Consider the following 18,165-nt stretch of genomic DNA (forward strand, 5'->3'; position numbering starts at 1 on the left):
TATTACAGAATTTACTGATTACATATTCACATATACAGATTGCCTTTCTGAATACAATCATTTGTCTATGTCTGAGATCATATGTTTAAAAACGTGAACATGATGTGATATTTATGATACATGATATTTATGATATTCATATGTCAAGTACATCAAGTTGTTCGTGTTCGCTTTCTATTTGCTGTCAAAAACGGGGAACATAAACTTGGCACGCATAAATTCTGTGTACACATCATTCAAATCTTATTGGTTAGAAGCTTGTTATTTTGAGGCGTGGCTACCTTTGAACTCTTACTTTTGATTGGCTGCCGGAGCAACAACACATGTCAGAACTTGTGTGAATTTTTATCGAATCACAAGTTGTAAAAAATAATGGCGGAAAGTGTGGTGTAATAGTTACAGTCAGCCCAACTTTATTGTTTTACCATTTAAACTGGCACCGACGCGAAGGTATCTAAATGAAGAGGAATTAATTCATAGTTTAAATCAAATCACGAGAGACGAATGAAAGAAGCTCAACGTAAGTCGTTTGGTACTACCCCATAACAGTTTGCTCGGTCGTAGCTAGCTAAAATGAAGGCTTCTTTTCTTTTGTGAGAAATAAACGGACACAAGTTCAGCAATACCCAGCTAACCGGATTTAACAACGGACATGCTATCCGCAATGTAAAGTGAAACCTTTGAACATTGTTAGCCTGCACCTAACAACAAATGAGAGGGTAACGTAATTTGGAGACTTTTTGTCCTTAACGTTTATTTATCCGTTTGCCCGCTGTGACTGATTAATTTAACTAACTTCGTTAGCTAGCTAGCTAAGTTGCTTCTGGCTGATAACTACTGATCGACTATGTTAGCTGTCAAATCAGCTAACGTTAAAGTAAATGTTACATAAAATTAACATGATGGGTCCCAAAGTAACGTTTAGTTAGTAATTTAAATATTTCGAACTGGAAATGCGTGTTTTCTGAAGTGTTAACTTAGCTAGCTAGTTAGCAAAGTTAACTTAATTGGCTAACACAACCGTTAGCTAGTGGGAGTATTTCTGAGATTAATTTAAATTAGTTTAGCATGACGTTAGAGAACGTTATCCTCAAAGCTCTTCCCAGCATTGAACAGTTAACGTTAGTCGGTTTTGTCGGTTGTAGCATATTTGTTATTTATCAAATAGCTTAAAGAATAGGTTATTTGATTAACGTTACCTAAGTTAATTAACTCTACCTGTCGCTTGTCTGTATGAATACCGCAACAGTTGGTATTGTCTTGGTATCTTTTGATACAGTTGCTTGATTGATAATGAAAGCGTACCCTGATGAAAAAAAGAGCTCAAGCTAGGTTTTGAAACAGCTGTTTGACCAATTAGACCAGCTCTATACTCGACATGGTTTGACCAGCACAAAAATATGTAACAGCTGGTTAATTGTATTTTAAGGTGGTCCGAGCTGGATTTTACACCAGGGTAACTATGCGTATCTAGGAGGGATGAAAATCTCTGGCTTACTTGGCTAACATTAAGAAAGTTAACATTAGCACATCCAGATGTCAAGCTGTTTGCTAGGTTATTTCTGTGCGCAATTTCAGGAGCAAGGATTCTGCATACATTTGACCGCTGGCAAGACGAGTTAGCTAGTAATGTACATTACATTTGATATGTTAAAAAGGAACGCATATATTTCAAAGGAAAGAGAAACTGAATATTTGTGACATTAATAAAACCCCTAATAGAAACAGCAATTGGCTTCTCTTCGTCTTGGAGAGCAGTGTCCATGCTTTCTTAAGGCTGGCATTGGTTAATCAATAGGTGGCTGTTCTATTTAATTGATACAGTATCTCTTGATTTATTTTCCTCTCCACAGCCCATTGAAAAGTCAAGCCTGCGAAGTGCATCATTACAGGTTAGTGGGCACCCATGTTCTTCCACCCCGATTGAGATACCGTACTGTGTCTTGCCTTTCCGCTTTTCTAAGGGTAGCTATAGCATGTTGTTATTTTTGCAATTGAAAACCTTAAGCGCTTTGCTTGCAGGTAAGCAAATGGGAATTGCATGGGGCAATGTTACGGGGCAAATCATATTTTTGGACTCTGCTCATGAAACACTACTTTTGTTCAGCGAGATTATGTAGGGTCTATTGAAACCTCATATTTAACCGCAGTTACAGAACGCTGCTTTGTCGCGACTGCACACGCCCTCTTGGCTCGACACAGTGGAAAAGCCTGCACAGGACTACTTTTGCTTGCAATTATTTTCTACTTTATTCATCGCCTTGGAATATCGACGGTAGTTCGGTTTTTGAATTCGCTTGAATTTACTCGAGTAGGCTTGGAATAAATAATGCCGTGGCTTTCAGTACATGGTCATCTTGAATAGAACACCCGCACTGTCTTGTATACTTTGTGAGATAGATGGTAATTATGTCCTGACCCTCTGCTATCCACAGACGTGGATGGTGCTGCGACTGCAGCAAATTCAGGACCACTGACCTACAGTAATGCCGATCCATAGGGGCTCAGAGACTCCCACGACGATTGAGGCAGAGTATGAGTGTTTGCTGCATTGGCAGCAGTAATATCTGCATTTTGAGGTTTTGAGGAGTATACGTGTTGTGTGATGTACTGTATACTTGTATGTCATCTCCTTGTCTTTCTTTTAGTGTGAAGTAATTGAGGTGGATTTGTGGGAAACTTTGGGATAGCTCAAAGTAGGAAAGAGGCATTGAGTTCAGTTCATTTCTGTTTCCATTTCACTTTTTTTAGATGAATACTCATTAGAATGGGTAATTTATTGTGCAGTGTGGCAATTCATTATTTTTGCTTTAGTGTTGTCTGCTGGGGATTACCTACTCGAGCCACACTGCATCCACAGGATTGCTCATTTTCCAGACTATGTTGCAGCCCAAACACAATTGAGAAATAGGATAAGATGGCCCATACTGTAGCTTAGCTGATAATGCTGAACAAACATCAGAGCCAGGTGTGTTGCTACTCCTAGGCTGTACCATTATACTGATGCTGTGCTGTTGTAATGTGCAGCTGTATTTAATGGTGTTGTTGAATGTGTACCTAACTTCTGCCGTTTACAGTTTAGCCTAAATATTGCATAAGTTTTCTCCAGACCATCCCCTTTTCTTTCTGAAAACAAAATGTTGGTGGTGTGAGCAGCATCAGGCGTTTCTCTCTCTGCGGAGATTGTGGGATAGCCATGATTTTTCACTCTCGACTGCTTACCTCGCAGTTCCGGTGTGAAGGTGTGGGGCAGGAAGCATAATAGAATGAGTGTCAAAATAGATTCACAGACGACATGCATATTAATCAAAATTAACAGTTTGAACTGATATGATTGAGGTGTCCTCCAAAGGTAAGTCCACTGTTTTTTGCACCTATAATGAGCATATTATGTTTGCACTTTACACTTTGTGCATCCACAATCACATCAGAGTCTTAAGTAAACATTAAGTAAAACATTTTTGGGGGACTCCATGGGCTGGCATATGAATTGTGCAAAGGGGTTTGCACATTGTTATGTTATAAATCACTGCACAAGGCTTACAGAAATTAACTTTTTAAAAATATTTTTGGGGACAGCAAGTGAAAGTTTATGAAATTGCACGTTGGTGTGAAAGGCCTGTGTGAGGAGGCTTGGCTACCTTATGATTCTGTGGTGATTCTGTGGTGCTTCTGCTTTGGTGCAATGCTTTGTTTGTACTCGGTTTCAGCGGTGTCCTACTTTGGTCTTAACCTAAATTAAAACTGAGGCATTTTGGAGTAGTGTGTAGTTTCAGTTTGTTCATCTGATGGGATTAATTTGGCTCCAAGATCCCTAAACAAAGCAAAATGACTGCATTTACATAAACCAGTTTGCAAGGTATCCAAATATCCTCTGTGTAACCTTTACAAGGGTGTTGCCTGTTGTGGACTCTCCTCCGGCTAAAAGAGGATTAGGCCTGGCTTTAGAAAACGATGACTCAGAAATCTCTAAGCATCCTCCTGAATGTCATCTGGCTTCACTCCCTCATTAATCTGTTCGATTAGCCAGACACAGATGCTGTGCTTCTCAGACTCACCCTGTCCACTGGCTATGTGGTTATTTACAATCTTTCAATACCTATTTGCACAGACTTAACATTGAACATTGTTCTCATATTTGTATATTTTATTTCTGCGCCCTGAAATAAGCATTATACGCTTTTTAAATAGCATTGTGGCTGTAGTTATTTGGACAGGAGGGAGCTACAGTTTTGCTTAAGCATCCTTTTTCGGTCTGTATGGTCATCTGGTACCTGGAGTGCATTCCAGTGATGATGACACTGCCCTTAAGATGTCTGTGCAAAAATGGGCCCTATTGCACTCTATAGCACTAATATGCATCTCATGGAAAAATCAATCCAAATTCGCATGAAGAGCTTGCATAAAACTTTCATGTTAGAAATGTAACCTCTTAAACTGTGCATTATCAGACTGATTATTGATGTTTTAAAACAGAGACATATGGAAGGGAGGCTCGAGTTTCTATCTAATAATTTCACTGACATCCTTCTCCAGCACATTATCTATAATGCAAGACGTTAATTATGACAACAGATGCCCCGCTACACAACATCTATAATATAATATTCCTTCTGAGTGGTCCTTTATGGTCCACGTACTCCTCTTACTATAGAAATCAAAACCAATAAAGTACCATATTAGTAAACACTAATGTAACAATAATAATGTGTTAAAATGGTAATATAACTAATGCTTCAAGAAACGGGCGTAGACCCTTTTTAATCCCTGCAAGATTTATAAACCTAGAGTGGGTTAATTTATTGATTAATTTAGGATTACACCTGTGGTGTTCTCTCAGGCCTAAAAAGTGCATGTATGGGAAAGGCCTTGTTCTAATGCCATTGTGTGCTCTTGTTAGAAGAAGTAGAAGTAGCATGCTGCACACCCATTTCCATCATCCTCCCCACACACTGGTCCCTGCTCACGCTGGGAGCGTAGCTTTGCCCTGAACAGCTAAAGCGTGCCGGGAAGCCTTTCGCTGTGTTTCTCTCCTTAATCTTCAGCACCCAATCAAAGACGGTGGGCCGAAAGGCATCCTCTGATTTTAAGAGAAGCTACGCACATCTGCCATGGGCGTAAGCGTTGCGGATCATGCAGCAAGCGCTTTGGGATGGTAACGGGGAACATTTCGATGACAAAAATCAATAGCTGTGTTGACACTGCTTAAGGTGCAATCGCTCTGACACCCAGAAGGCGCGCTTGTCTTGCTGAAATCCCAACGGTTACGTCGCAGGTAGAGCACGCTCACACCTGGCTGCACGACAGCAGGGGCTCTCAGGACCTCACAGTCCGTCGCGGCCCGCCCTGCTTCTGCAAATGGACGCATGTTGCTATGGCGCTAGACGTTGAGAACGAGGCTTCACATAGAGAATCTTGTGTTCCTTTTGCAGAGAGCTGCCCGAGAGCCAGAAAAAAAGGCGGCTTCACGTGACGACTCTGGAGTCTGTGCTGGGAGGGGAGGAGGGGGGGTGTGTGTGTTCCTCTCTCTCAGCCGGTTCTAGCTGTCGCAAGGCGCCCAGCCAAAAGGGTGTCCTAGGATTTTACACCACAAAGTTACCACTGCCTGCCAGAGACCTTCCGTTCGCCTTTTACGGATTTTCTTTAGGAGCGCCCCACTTATTATGCGCTTCAATGGATGCAAGCAGTCTTTTGCTTAGCATGGGAGATGAGGACCAGTCCATTCATGTCCGATACAGGTAGGCATGTGATAAAATAGTAATTTTCCTTTCCTTAGATGTAGTGGCTCTGGTTTTTAATTTTCCTTTGTACTGTGCCCATTTGTTTAGTCATAGAGTTGGACCCTGTTCCATTTGAATTGCCAAGCACCTGGAGATTTTTTGGTATTTATTCATTTGGTATCGCTTTATTTTAGAGCCAGTTAATTACCTAGTATTTACTGGGTAAGTCCACATCTACTTGTGTAATTCATAGGTCACTACCGTGATTTTAGTGGTAAGTATGGTGAAACAAAGTCAGTACCATGTGTAAGTACGTTTTACAGCCTGTTTCATAGTATTTGCCTCTGAAATCAAAATAGTTACAACATACGTATGTGGTATTGACACAGTAGGTTCTAGCTAAGTTGGTGGCATTGTACGCTGCCTTCCCTCAAATCTTAACACCTTGTATGCAACCACAAAATGGAATTATCAGGTGTAGTGTAGATCAGTTAACATTTAGTGGTGCATTGAAACGCTATGAGAATAATCAGAGCTTTGTCCTCTCCTACCTCTGCCTTTGCCCTGAAGTTCAAAGGCCACTTCTTTCTCACTGATATTCAGATGCTTTTGATGTCTGTGGAGGAAGGACTACTTGGTCCTCCCTCATAAATATTCATGATTTGTACATGGTTTCTTTGCTCGGTGCATTCTATTTGTTTCTATTAACCACTCTGCCCTTTACCCCAAAATCATCAATAATGCTTATGCCCGAGTTGTTTCAGTTGATCAAGCACAAGATTTCTGACTAGTTAAGCATACTCTTTTAAGCATAGTCATACCACATCAGGTGAACCAATGACTCCCACCTTATGTGTTCAGATTTCACTCTAAACGGGCATACACATTGAGTTAGGGAAGGTGCGATGTTTTTTTCCTTGAATTTTAAGTTGTGCCTCTTTAAAAAACACAATAGCAAAAAATACACGTGCGGATTTGCATTTAGTTTTGGAGCATATTCAGCAGCCTGTAAATCCTGTTCCAATGAAGCTATCATCACCGAAATTGGTGTTGGTGTACATCCCCACCCATAGATTCAGGAAATGTTTGTTGGCTCTAAACCTGAAAAAATAAGTGCCCAAAAAACAAAAATATGCTATGAGTGTTATTTGCATATTTATAGTGCCAAAATTGGGGTTTAAAGTATTTTAGGAAGTGCATGAAGTGTTTTTAACAATTGTATACATGATTATGTACAAATAACAGGATTTATAGACTTGCAGAAGGTACATTTGGGAAACAGATTTTCAAGCTCTCCTTTTAGCAGCAAAGATAACTTTACACATCGAGACAGCCCTACTATAGCTTTATTAAATATGTGCTTATCCCACATGGCCATCCAGGCACCTCAAGTTGTGACTGTTTGTGGCTGGTGCCAATTTCAGCGAAGGTCAGTTTCAGAAATCAGCACTCATCATTTTTGGTGGTGACACCTTTATTGGAACAGGATTTACAGCCTTCTGAAAATGCTGTAAAATGAAATGCTAATTTGTGAGGGTATTTTTTGCTATTTATGTTTTGTGAAGAGGCATATAACTCTCAAGAACCTTTGTAGAATTCACAGAAAAAAAACTTTGCAGTCTTTCATAATTCATAAAAAGCAACAAATAGGCAATTACAAGAAAATCTGAGACGATGAGGTGGGAGGTTTTTTCTAAAATTGTTTTCACATGGAATGACTCAGAAGCGTGTTGTGTGAAGATAAAGTCATGAAAAAGGAACAGTTATAAACACTCCTTATAAAGTGTTAATGCCATGGCTATTTGTCTTCAAGAGCTTCCCGAAAGATCCCTTGCATAATATTTTTTTCATGCTCTTGTAATTTTTGCGTATGGTTGTTTCCCCTGGAGTGGGACACTCCTTTTTGGTTTGCCTGGAGTGTAAAATTCAAGTTTGAAGAAAGAAATGTGAAGAATTTTGAGGTTTTATTGGAAGGCCTAGCCTCTGGCCTGTTTGTCTGTCTTTAGTCAACCCATGCGCCCAAGGGTAGAATTGGATTTCCCTAGCTTCATTTTAAGTTACCAGATGTGAAAAATCGGCGTCTCTACATGTGAAATGAATCGATCAGTCCCAATCAGGTAGTCACACAGCACTTCACAGTGGACAAGAGAAACAACAAAACCCTTTCAGCAAATTTGGGGGAAATCCTGAAAAGTGGATTGGATTAAGCTGGTGTAAAATGTGTTCACAAAAGGAATAGCAATATAAAATGCTGACCATGAATACAGCTGTGCCTTCCTGTACATGTCTGTGCATGGCTCTGTGACTCAGATCCTGTGTTGCAACTATGTAGATGAGCACTACATTACGCGCTTGGAAACCGCCTTGTGTTTTTTCAGGTTCCCCTCTTGGAAAAATGCTGCCCTACAGTTTTGCTAAAGAAAGCTACTATTTAGGAAGAGCTGTGTGGTAATGAAATCTGTCATTTGGGCTCATTGTCGCAATCCATAACCTTGCAGAAGAATGTTAATTATAAATGTTTAAAATTTGATTAGTTTTATCATATGGAATGAGCCAAAGGTGTGTGTGGCCGTTTGAGATATTGTAAATAAGTTTACAGGCAGTTATAACCAGTACTCGTTAATATGCCCTTGAGCTCCTTAACTACCCGTAATCACTGCACTTCATTCCTGGGTAATGACAAGTGACAGTAACCATCTGGTGCCTGGAGAAGAGAGGTGTTTGGGTTCGAAAGCGCGTCAGACTACCTGACAGCTCGTGTGTTGGACCTGGGGGGCGAGCGGGGGTGGGGTCCTTTACGGGAATTTCAGTGAGGTGTTCAGCACATCGCTGACTGTGCTGTCTGCCATGCATTATGCGTATATACACAAGCAGGGATCGTTTCATGAATCACTACCCGGGGGAAGAGTTGGCACAGGCTTGGGGAATCTGCTCATTGTCTAACTCAAGGTCATCAGAAAGCTTGAGATGTCCCTGATGTCTGGGTGTTGTGCTTGTGTCATGGACAGCAGGTATGAGTTGATTTGGCTGTTCTGCTATACTGGACCAATGTCTCCAATGAAATGGCGTCCTTCCAATTAGAAACTATTTTCCATTTGGGTTTGTAAGGTGTTTTTGAAAAATAAGGTGTAATACTCTTAGGTCATTAGGAAATGGCCCTTTTAATTGGTATTTTTTTAAAGATATTCATGAATTGACGGAGTTATGTTGAAATTTATTTACCCAAGGGACAATAATGACAAATTTAATGTAATAAAAATAACCTTTCGATAAAAAATAAATAAATAAAATAATCTTTTTTAAAAAAGCATGTGGTTCTGGAATTTTATATCTTTACGTCACATGCTGGGATCAATTTATGTAAGTATCTCTTCCTGGTATTCTTCATGGAAATTCCTTTCTGCCCCAAGCGCCTTACGCCATCGCTTTTTGTTGCAAACAGTAATGGTCGATCAACCGGTTTATTTGAGTTTCTGTCAAAACATAATAACGTGCACAATATATAATGTGCGTAAGTAATAAGCTTTTTTTAAGTGGCTTAAAATAAATTGGAATGCTGTGAGACTACATAGAGATAGTTATCAAGTTGAATAAACACTGATACCACAGCTAGAGAGCAAGGTCTGTTTAGTTTTCGATTTCGATCTGACTGACTGTCATTCGAATGTTACAATTGGACAGATTATAACATGCATAAGGCATGAAATCTGGAGTGAAAAGGTCCATTTTTGAAAAGGAGACCATGTAACTATCTTTTCTATTATTGATTATTGTCATTTAGGTGAAATTCTATGCAACACAATAAAAAGTTTAATATTTTGACATCTTTGTGACACTTTATTACACCTTTGATGATCACCCCAAACCTATATTTATGAATGAGCAAATCAAACCAGTAATCAAACATACTCATGGAAACAGTGACTTATACTTTGGATGTAGGACTGAGATGTTAACTTTGATGTTATTGTGATGTTGAAATCAGATGCAAGTGAAGTCACATAAGGTTACTCATGGTAGTTCGCTTTCCTGGATTGAAAAAAAAAAAAAAAAAAAAAAAAGGGTCCTAACATTAAAAGCAAATGTAAATCTGGTATTTGGAGTACTCCTTTTCACTCGGTTCCAGGGCAACTTGTAAATAAAAGCCACTCCATGCAAATACATCTTGTGATCCCTTTTCTCATGAGATAATCCAGCTCACCAGATTTAGTACTGATCCTATGGGCTGGTCCACTTTGAGGCAATGCAGCAGTGAGAAAGTCTGCTTCCTGAAGGCGTTCCACAGGAAGTGATGGCTTCATGATAAACGAGTCCCCTTGATTAAACGACAGCTATTGTTTTCAGCGGGTCACAGGACACGGTGTCCTGCGACGCTATTCCTGAAGTATGCTCCGTGGGCTTTGAGGCAGATAGACACACAATGAGAGCTTTGATGTTTGAAAAATTAAAAATTAAAACAAAAGGATTGCTTTGTGTGTCTTTCCAAATACACAGGACTGCCAAAAAATCACGGGAAGCACTAAAAACGGAGGAAATCTGGGAAATGGAAACAAAAGGGGAAAGTCACGGAACTGCCAAATAAAAAAACCTTAATAAATATTGTTATTTAGGGCCCAAACATAATTAAGGCACACTAAGTTTCTCTCGACCCTGTAAAAAGGCATTGTAGCCCTTTCCTGAACTGGGCCTACAGTGAGTGTGTCCTTCCCTTGGCCTCGGCTCCCCTCTCATGGCTCCTTTCTCCTCTGTCCTGCAGGATGGAGGCCTCCTGCCTGGAGCTGGCCCTGGAGGGGGAGAGGCTGTGCAAGGTGGGCGACTACCGAGCTGGCGTCTCCTTCTTCGAAGCGGCCATCCAGGTGGGGACGGAGGACCTTCAGATCCTCAGTGCCATCTACAGCCAGCTGGGGAACGCATACTTCCACCTCCATGACTACAACAAGGCCATGGAGTTCCACCGGCACGACCTAACCCTCACCAGGTACCCACTTGGCTTATCCGGCCACGCGGTTCATTGATGGCTTAAATTTTACGTGGAACTTGGCTGACTCTAACGAATACCTTTTCTTAAAATGCCTTTGTTAAATGTTTACTTGCTGCTTTTCATGCCTCATTGACTTAGAAATAGGATTTTGTTGCATTTGCAGAACTATTGGGGATCACCTTGGAGAAGCCAAAGCCAGCGGTAACCTTGGTAACACTCTGAAGGTTTTGGGGAGGTTTGATGATGCAGTAGTCTGTTGCCAGAGGCATCTGGAAATCTCCAGGGACTTACATGACAGGGTGAGACTCCACCATCACAGTTCATGTGTTTTTTATTAAAATGTTATTTTGACTTATTAGGTTTTAGTGAAGACACGTTTGACTTATTCTTCTGATTAGCTTTTAATGGAGTTAGATGTTTTGTGTTTATTATTGATTAGGTGCTGGTAGAGACTTATTTAGGGTTATGTACTGGTGTTGTTGAGACTGCATGTATTGAGGTTGTTCACCACCAGCCCAGTGGGTGTGCTTTGAGTAGCTGAAGAATTTTGATGGTGTGCTGGTCTCGTAAGCTGTGGATGTTTTTCTGCTTCTTCTGGCAGGTGGGGGAGGCCCGAGCACTCTATAATTTTGGGAACGTTTTCCATGCCAAAGGGAAGAGCATCTGCTGGAGCGGGGTGGACCCAGGAGACTTCCCAGAGGAGGCCATGACGTCCCTCCGCAGAGCAGCTGAGTACTACGAGTGAGTCACCGCTGTCTGCGTTTGAGTTTTTCATCAAGCCTGAACACCGCTTTACTCCCCAAACCAACCAGAACCCTACCATTTCAATGCTGAACCCCACCCTTTGCAAAAAGCTTAATGGTTGACCGTCGTCTTCCAGATGCTCAGTAATTTGCGAGGCAGAGAGCTGTGTATGTGGGAGCGGTGGATTACATAAGCACACAGTGGGAGCTCCGTTTCTGTCTTTCTCAAGCAGTGTGGTGTACTCGGCTTTAACCTGGTTTGTGCCGATAAATAATGTCATGTAACTGCTCCTTTGGGTTCAGGGGGCCCACTGCATCTATGGGATTCTAGGGCACTATGAGGGCAGAATTTCCCTGACCGTAATGCAACACTTCTCCCAGAGGTACCAGAGCCTTGGGCTGGCCCTGGAAGTGATTTAACTATGCAAGCTAGCTTCTGAGCTTCTCAGGCAAAAGCCTAGAATACAAAGTGACCGTTTGCACCCAAGTTAACAGTCGCAAGTTTAACAGCATTGTAAATGGGTGTGTGTTTACATAAATGAAATGCCAGCATAAATGCATAGACTATGATAAATGCTCTTGCAAGCACCTGAAAGCTGTTATTTGAACAGCTTCGGCTTCTCCTTGGACCATTTACTACCTCTACGTCGGGCTTTCAAACTGGCCCCTCGGCCATTATCCCTTACATATTTATCTTTTGGGTTCAGAGAAGGGACACGTACTTTAAAGTATGTTCGTTTGTAAGTGTACCAACATTGGACGCCACAATAAGTCTGTATCTTGGACAACTATCACAATATTTTCTCTTATTTGCAATGCCTTTTTTTCTGTTCATGTTTGAAGGGCAAATTTGTCGATCGTCAAGGAGCTAGGGGATCGGGCCGCACAGGGCCGCACATATGGTAACCTTGGAAACACACACTACCTGCTGGGAAACTTCCGGAATGCAGTTGCGTCACACGAGCAGGTACACACTGAAAAGGCTCAATTAACAGGCAGCAAGCGCAACATCTATGCTCCTCTTAACATTTTCCTTTCCAGTTTTAGCAAGCTTCTCCTGGCCAGACCATAGAATACAAAGTGTAGAATGCCAAGCTCCTTAGTAACATTTTCCGTTGTAGGACTGTGGTTAATTAGTATAACTCCGCTGCACACACAATTCCTTTTAACATAAGCTGCGGTGCAATGAAGGACTTTTTGGTTTCCAGCGTCTTCTCATTGCCAAGGAGTTTGGGGACCGATCGGCGGAAAGAAGGGCGTATTGTAACCTGGGGAACGCCTACATTTTCCTGGGGGAATTCGAAGTGGCTGCTGAACACTACAAGTAAGCGGTGGTCACTCATTCATCTTCAGCTGGCCAGCTCCTCAGTGTGGAGTCCAGCTGAGAAAACAAACGCCCCTGTGCGGCACTGGACACCAGCTGCGTTTGCACTGTGACGGGGAGGGAAACCATCTTGGTTTATTAGTGTTCCCGTGAAATGGAAAAGAATGGTGTGACATGGAATGTCCCATGTTCTTTTCTTCTACTGTGTAACCAAGCTTCGTCGGCTGTCAAGTAGTTGAAATAATACATGTCATTGTTCATTTACTTGTTTAAGTAAACATTACAGGAAGAATATGTCTTGAATGCTTTTTAAAATACGACAAAAAAGTCCTCCGGACACATTTATTTTCAAGAAGTGCCATGAGTAAATTAAATTGTTATTTGAATCGATTATATTCGATTCTAACCTTCCCAAATCGATGCAGCTAAATTGCCACCTTAAGATGGATGCATCACAATGGATGCATTTTTACACCCCTATGATTCGGTGTGGTTGGTTCACTGTAGATTAAAGTGCATGTATTGGGTGAGCGCAGGGCCCTGATGCTCCTGCTCCTCGTGTGTAGGAGGACCCTCCAGCTAGCACGGCAGCTGCAGGACCGAGCCGTGGAGGCCCAGGCATGCTACAGCCTGGGGAACACCTACACTCTGCTGCAAGACTACGAGAGGGCCATCGACTACCACCTCAAACACCTCATCATCGCGCAAGACCTCAACGACAGGTCCGTCCGCAGCTCAGCAGTAACGCAGGGGCGAGGGGTAGGGTGATCTCTCACCCGTCAGTTTTCCATAGAAGGAAACTGCTGGATTTTGTGACGTTCTCGGGCATTGAAACACTCGCTCCTCTCTGCTTTGCTCATACAAATTGGCAAAATTTCAAGAGATGACTATAAATCGTTGAAAGTAATAAGTGGAAATTGTTTCGTAGTGGTTAGTGGTACTGAAAGAACCCTGTGTGTGTGTCTTGCAGGATTGGGGAGGGGCGTGCTTGCTGGAGTTTAGGGAATGCCTACACAGCCCTTGGAAACCATGACCAGGCTATGCATTTTGCAGAGAAACATCTGGAAATCTCCAGAGAGGTATGCAGTCTCCTCCGGTGATCACTGTGTGTGACCATAACTCTCTGCTGACCTCTGACACCTCAAAATCCTTACAAAACATTTTATACTGGGGCATGCCATTTACACTGAAGAAACGGGCCCTTGTCGGGTCAATTTGTGCAGCATAATGTAAGCTTCAGAAAGTAATGGCTTGAAAGTGGGTATTTGGTGTCTTGTATCTAGATGTGATTAGCTACATGAAATAACAAGCAACTTTATAAAATGGGCATACAGTGGCTTATTAATGGGGAGTTGCTTGTAAGACTTTACAAACCTGGAATTAAATGTCGAAGAAAAGGAGACGTTTTGAAGTCCCCCGTTTTGCCCGCTCTCCCACAACAGCTCTCCCTTGAGGCCATTACAAAACTCCCATTAACTCCAGCAGAGTGCTTGGAGGACTCGGTCAACTGATACATTACAAGATAAATAGCGTGAAAAAAGCGAGTACACATATGTACAGCCAGATCCATAAATATTTGGTCATTGACAAATGTGTTGTTAATTTAGCCGTCTGTCACAGGATATTGGAGTTGAAGTAAATATGAATATGAGCTCAAAGTGCTTTCTGTGAGAAACCCCTGTTTTGGGATACAAGTCTTGGTCTGTGTTTTCCTCAGACGGGAGACCGCAGTGGAGAGCTGACAGCCAGGATGAACGTCTCTGACCTCCAGACGGTCCTGGGGCTCAGTTACAGCACCAACGCCTCGGTGCTGTCTGAAAACAAGGAGATCGACTATGCCGTGCACGGTACGCCGGGGTGTCGTTTGTCTGATGCATTCTAACGAAAGCGAAGATTTGCAGTGTGGTGGGATTTGGTTTGGTTCGGTTGTAATTGCCACAGCCAATGGCGTTTCAACGTCAGCGTATTCACAGAGAAGGGGGAGGCGTAAACAGTGTTGTGGGTTAGGGTTCCCCGATTGTACCTTTAAGTGTGTTGTGTGTGCGCTGTGCTTTTCAGGAGCGAGGCCGAGGTCGGGCCGGCGGCACAGCATGGAGAACCTGCAGCTGATGAAGCTCACGCCCGACAAGAACGTGAGTGCGGTCGCTGCGCCCTTCCCCGCTCTCCCACACCCTTCCCCGCTTTCCTGCCCCCTTCTCCTCTCTCCCACACCCTTCCCCGCTCTCCTGCCCCCTTCCCCACTCTCCCACACCCTTCCCCGCTCTCCTGCCCCCTTCCCTGCTCTCCTGCCCCCTTCCCCGCTCTCCCACACCCTTCCCCGCTCTCCTGCCCCCTTCCCCACTCTCCCACACCCTTCCCCGCTCTCCTGCCCCCTTCCCCACTCTCCCGTGCCCTTCCCCGCTCTCCCACACCCTTCCCCACTCTCCAGTATTTAAGCTGTCCATTAGCATCCCAGCTCCTACCACAAATGACATCCAATGTGTAACATAAACGTCTGCATTGTTCCCACTGACCTACAGCTGCGTGTCTTTTTCCTTGTGTTAAAAGGGACCGAAATGGAGCAGCGATATCCTGTCCAAGCCGTCCAAACCCACCCTGTCCAAGACGTCCTCCAAGCTGTCCTTCGTCAACCGGTTCAGGAGCCGGAAGCAGAAGAACGCAGGCTCCTCGGCCAAAGTGCTGCAGGACAGCAGCAACACCCTGGACTCGCAGGCCGAGACGCAAGGCCCCCAGAAGGTGGGCGAGGCCCCCATTATAAATCACAACGTTTTTATTTTGGCTGGCTTATCTGTGAGCTGTCTTGTCTTTGTGATGCTCTGGATTTGACCCAGCTCAACAGTTAAGGCCCGTCCACATCAAGCACGATAACTATATATTGACAGTTATTCGTTTTCAAAACTGTTCTCATTCAAGTGGTTGGCGGTGTCTGCACAACTATAACAACCAATGTCAGTAACCAACAGTATCATTGGGAGAGCGTTCAGAGCGATTCTTTCCAGTTGCATAAACGATAGAAACATTAATAGCCAATCAAAATTTGTCCAAATTTACAAGGCTTCACATTCAAAATGGCTATTTACAGAACGTTATCGTTCATCGGTGTGGATGCTCACCCTGTTATCGTTCATAGATACAGCTCTTGGTGTGGACTGGCCTTTAAGCGGTATCTGTACTGTAACTGACTTTACAGAAGTCCAGTCCGGACATGTTGGGCGACGAGGGCTTCTTCGACCTCCTCAGCCGTTTCCAGAGCAACCGCATGGATGACCAGCGCTGCTCCATCCAGGATATAAAGAGCCGCCTCTCCGCCCCACCCTCCCCGCCGCCCAGAGGCATGAGGAAATGTGAGCCAACCCACACACGCCACACTTGTGAGGCAACACACAGCATCTTTGTTTGAGTGTTCGGCAGAGGGAAGATTTGATCCAACCCACATGACAACAAGAGGTTGCATGTTATGATGGGGAAAATCACTGAAGGCAAAATGACAAGATGAATGGCCCCTTAGATGGGTTCATGGCCCAAAGAGAAAAATCAAGGAGGGATTCATATTCTTAGATTGTAACGTAGTTTCATAGGTTCCACTAGCAGCTTAATAGCCTACCTTGTTCTCTTGGGTCCATATACATGAATATAGAATAGCTTTATTGTCATTGCACAGTACAGAGCAAAGAAGGCCCAATTCAGTGTGGCTCTTCTGACTTGAGAAGCTAATTTTGCCTAAGTAGCCGATGGCTGGTTAGATAAACAGGCCATGTGCGTAGTTTGAACAGCCACTAATCCTCCTCCTGCCCCACCAGCCCGCTCAGATGACGTGGGCTCCCCAGGCCGTGACCAGCTTCTGAATATGGTGGCCAGCTCCCAGAGCCGTCGCCTTGACGACCAGCGGGCGAGCGGTGGCAGTTTCCCCGGACTGCGGCTCAACCAGCAGAACAGCCACTCGGTCCTCAACCACCTGATGGCCAGCGCTGACAACACCGAGCCGGACGAAGACTTCTTCGACATGCTCGTCAAGTGTCAGGTAGCCCTTAAATCCTACCGACAAATGTATATGCGTGAAGTGTGTCTCACTGAAGAGACCACTCTGGGATGCTGGAATATAGGTAGTGTTTCAAAGAAGCCATTTCTGGACCTGGCAAACAAGAAGAAAAGGTTACAATGGGCGGAAACACAAAGATTAGACGGTATAAGAGCAGTATTCTGAAGTCGTCTATTGCAGGTGTAATTAATGTTTGGGTACTGTTCAGTGAAGCTGCCAGGTGAGGACCTGTGAGGTGTCTATTTCTGATGTTCTTGTCCTCTTTTACTGTTGTGCATCTGGGCCTTCCACTTCTTACTGTCCTGATTAGATCCAGTTTGCTCTTCTTTCAAGACTGTTGCGCACATGTTTGTATGAAATCTTCAGTTTCTTGGCAATCTCATACATGGAATTGCCTTCATCTCAAAAAAGAACAATCGAGAAATTAGTGGTTATTTTTGGCGAACTATTCACTTAATTTTTTTCAGCCTGATCTCACAGTGGATTGATAACACAAAAGGATATTTAACTCAAAAATGCAAATTAAGACAGAGACAAGGTCAGACTCGTTTTGAATGCATTCTAAAGGCTTTTTCTGAGATTATTTGACCTGAAGGACCCTTTTCCTGTGGCTAAAATACTGAAATACTTTCCACAGGGCTCCAGGTTGGACGACCAGAGATGCGCTCCACCCCTGCTGACCTCCAAGGGCCCCACGGTGCCGGACGAGGACTTCTTCAGCCTGATCATGCGCTCGCAGGCCAAGAGGATGGATGAGCAGCGCGTCACACTGCCCTCAAGTGCCCAGCGGTCCAGCTCAGACTGAACCGGCCCGGCACACGGGTCTTCACCCAGGCAAAGGGCTCCTCTGCAGTTCCCCAGAGGGACGTGGTGTATGCTCCTGGTGTCAGAGCCACATGAACTCAACTTTTTATACTGCGCCAGGAGGGTAGAAAGAACTCTCCCAGTGATTTTTATTACTGTACAGAATTTCATAATACTCCTCGCCTCTTGGGATGGTACATCCTAAGATACAAGACTGCAGTTTTTATTTGTATTTATTCGATGTTTTTTGTAATGTAGCAAGCTCTTGCTAACTGCCGTTTCATTTCACCTCTGGTTGTGTATGTGGTTTTTCACCAGGTTCTCAGTGGTAGTTTTATGAAAAGGTACAGCACTGTAATTAGTGTTGTTTTTTTATCTTCTGTATGCTTGTGTGCAGCTAGGGGGTGTGGAAGTGAGGAAGAGAGGGAACAAAAAAAAAAAAGTATGGAAATGGTAAAACAATGAATTTATTAGCACATCTCCTATGGTGCTCTTTTATACTGCACATTTTAAATGAAATTATGGAGGAATAAAACCTCATCTTATCAACATAA

General features: G+C 43.3%; 1 protein-coding gene across 5 annotated transcripts; it reads left to right on the top strand.

Annotated features, from left to right (window-relative positions):
• The first annotated feature begins 323 nt into the window (after positions 1-323).
• Positions 324-18,165, top strand: gpsm2 (G protein signaling modulator 2). Of its 5 annotated transcripts, XM_061241549.1 has the most exons (17): positions 324-520; positions 1,854-1,892; positions 2,436-2,533; positions 5,433-5,738; positions 10,477-10,698; positions 10,865-11,000; positions 11,303-11,442; positions 12,288-12,411; positions 12,653-12,768; positions 13,335-13,490; positions 13,739-13,847; positions 14,486-14,615; positions 14,827-14,900; positions 15,316-15,504; positions 15,959-16,112; positions 16,569-16,789; positions 17,445-18,165. In XM_061241549.1, the coding sequence occupies exons 3-17, from the start codon at positions 2,487-2,489 to the stop codon at positions 17,610-17,612; spliced, it is 2,292 nt and encodes a 763-aa protein (XP_061097533.1). In that variant the 5' UTR covers positions 324-520; positions 1,854-1,892; positions 2,436-2,486; the 3' UTR covers positions 17,613-18,165. The 5 variants fall into 5 exon arrangements, with proteins under 5 accessions (XP_061097533.1, XP_061097536.1, XP_061097538.1 ...); XM_061241552.1 differs by lacking the exon at positions 5,433-5,738 and having other exon boundaries at positions 326-520; XM_061241550.1 differs by lacking the exons at positions 324-520; positions 2,436-2,533 and adding an exon at positions 561-719.

Source organism: Conger conger, chromosome 5 (assembly GCF_963514075.1).
Source record: "Conger conger chromosome 5, fConCon1.1, whole genome shotgun sequence".
NCBI classification, from domain to species: Eukaryota; Metazoa; Chordata; class Actinopteri; order Anguilliformes; family Congridae; genus Conger; species Conger conger.

Bases quoted from the DNA above. Each gene is read 5' to 3' on its own strand.
- gpsm2 (XM_061241549.1), top strand. From the start codon at position 2,487: ATGCCGATCCATAGGGGCTCAGAGACTCCCACGACGATTGAGGCAGA. The intron at 11,001-11,302 runs GTGAGACTCCAC...TTCTTCTGGCAG, and splicing joins CCAGGGACTTACATGACAGG to GTGGGGGAGGCCCGAGCACT. The intron at 16,113-16,568 runs GTGAGCCAACCC...CTGCCCCACCAG, and splicing joins GCCCAGAGGCATGAGGAAAT to CCCGCTCAGATGACGTGGGC.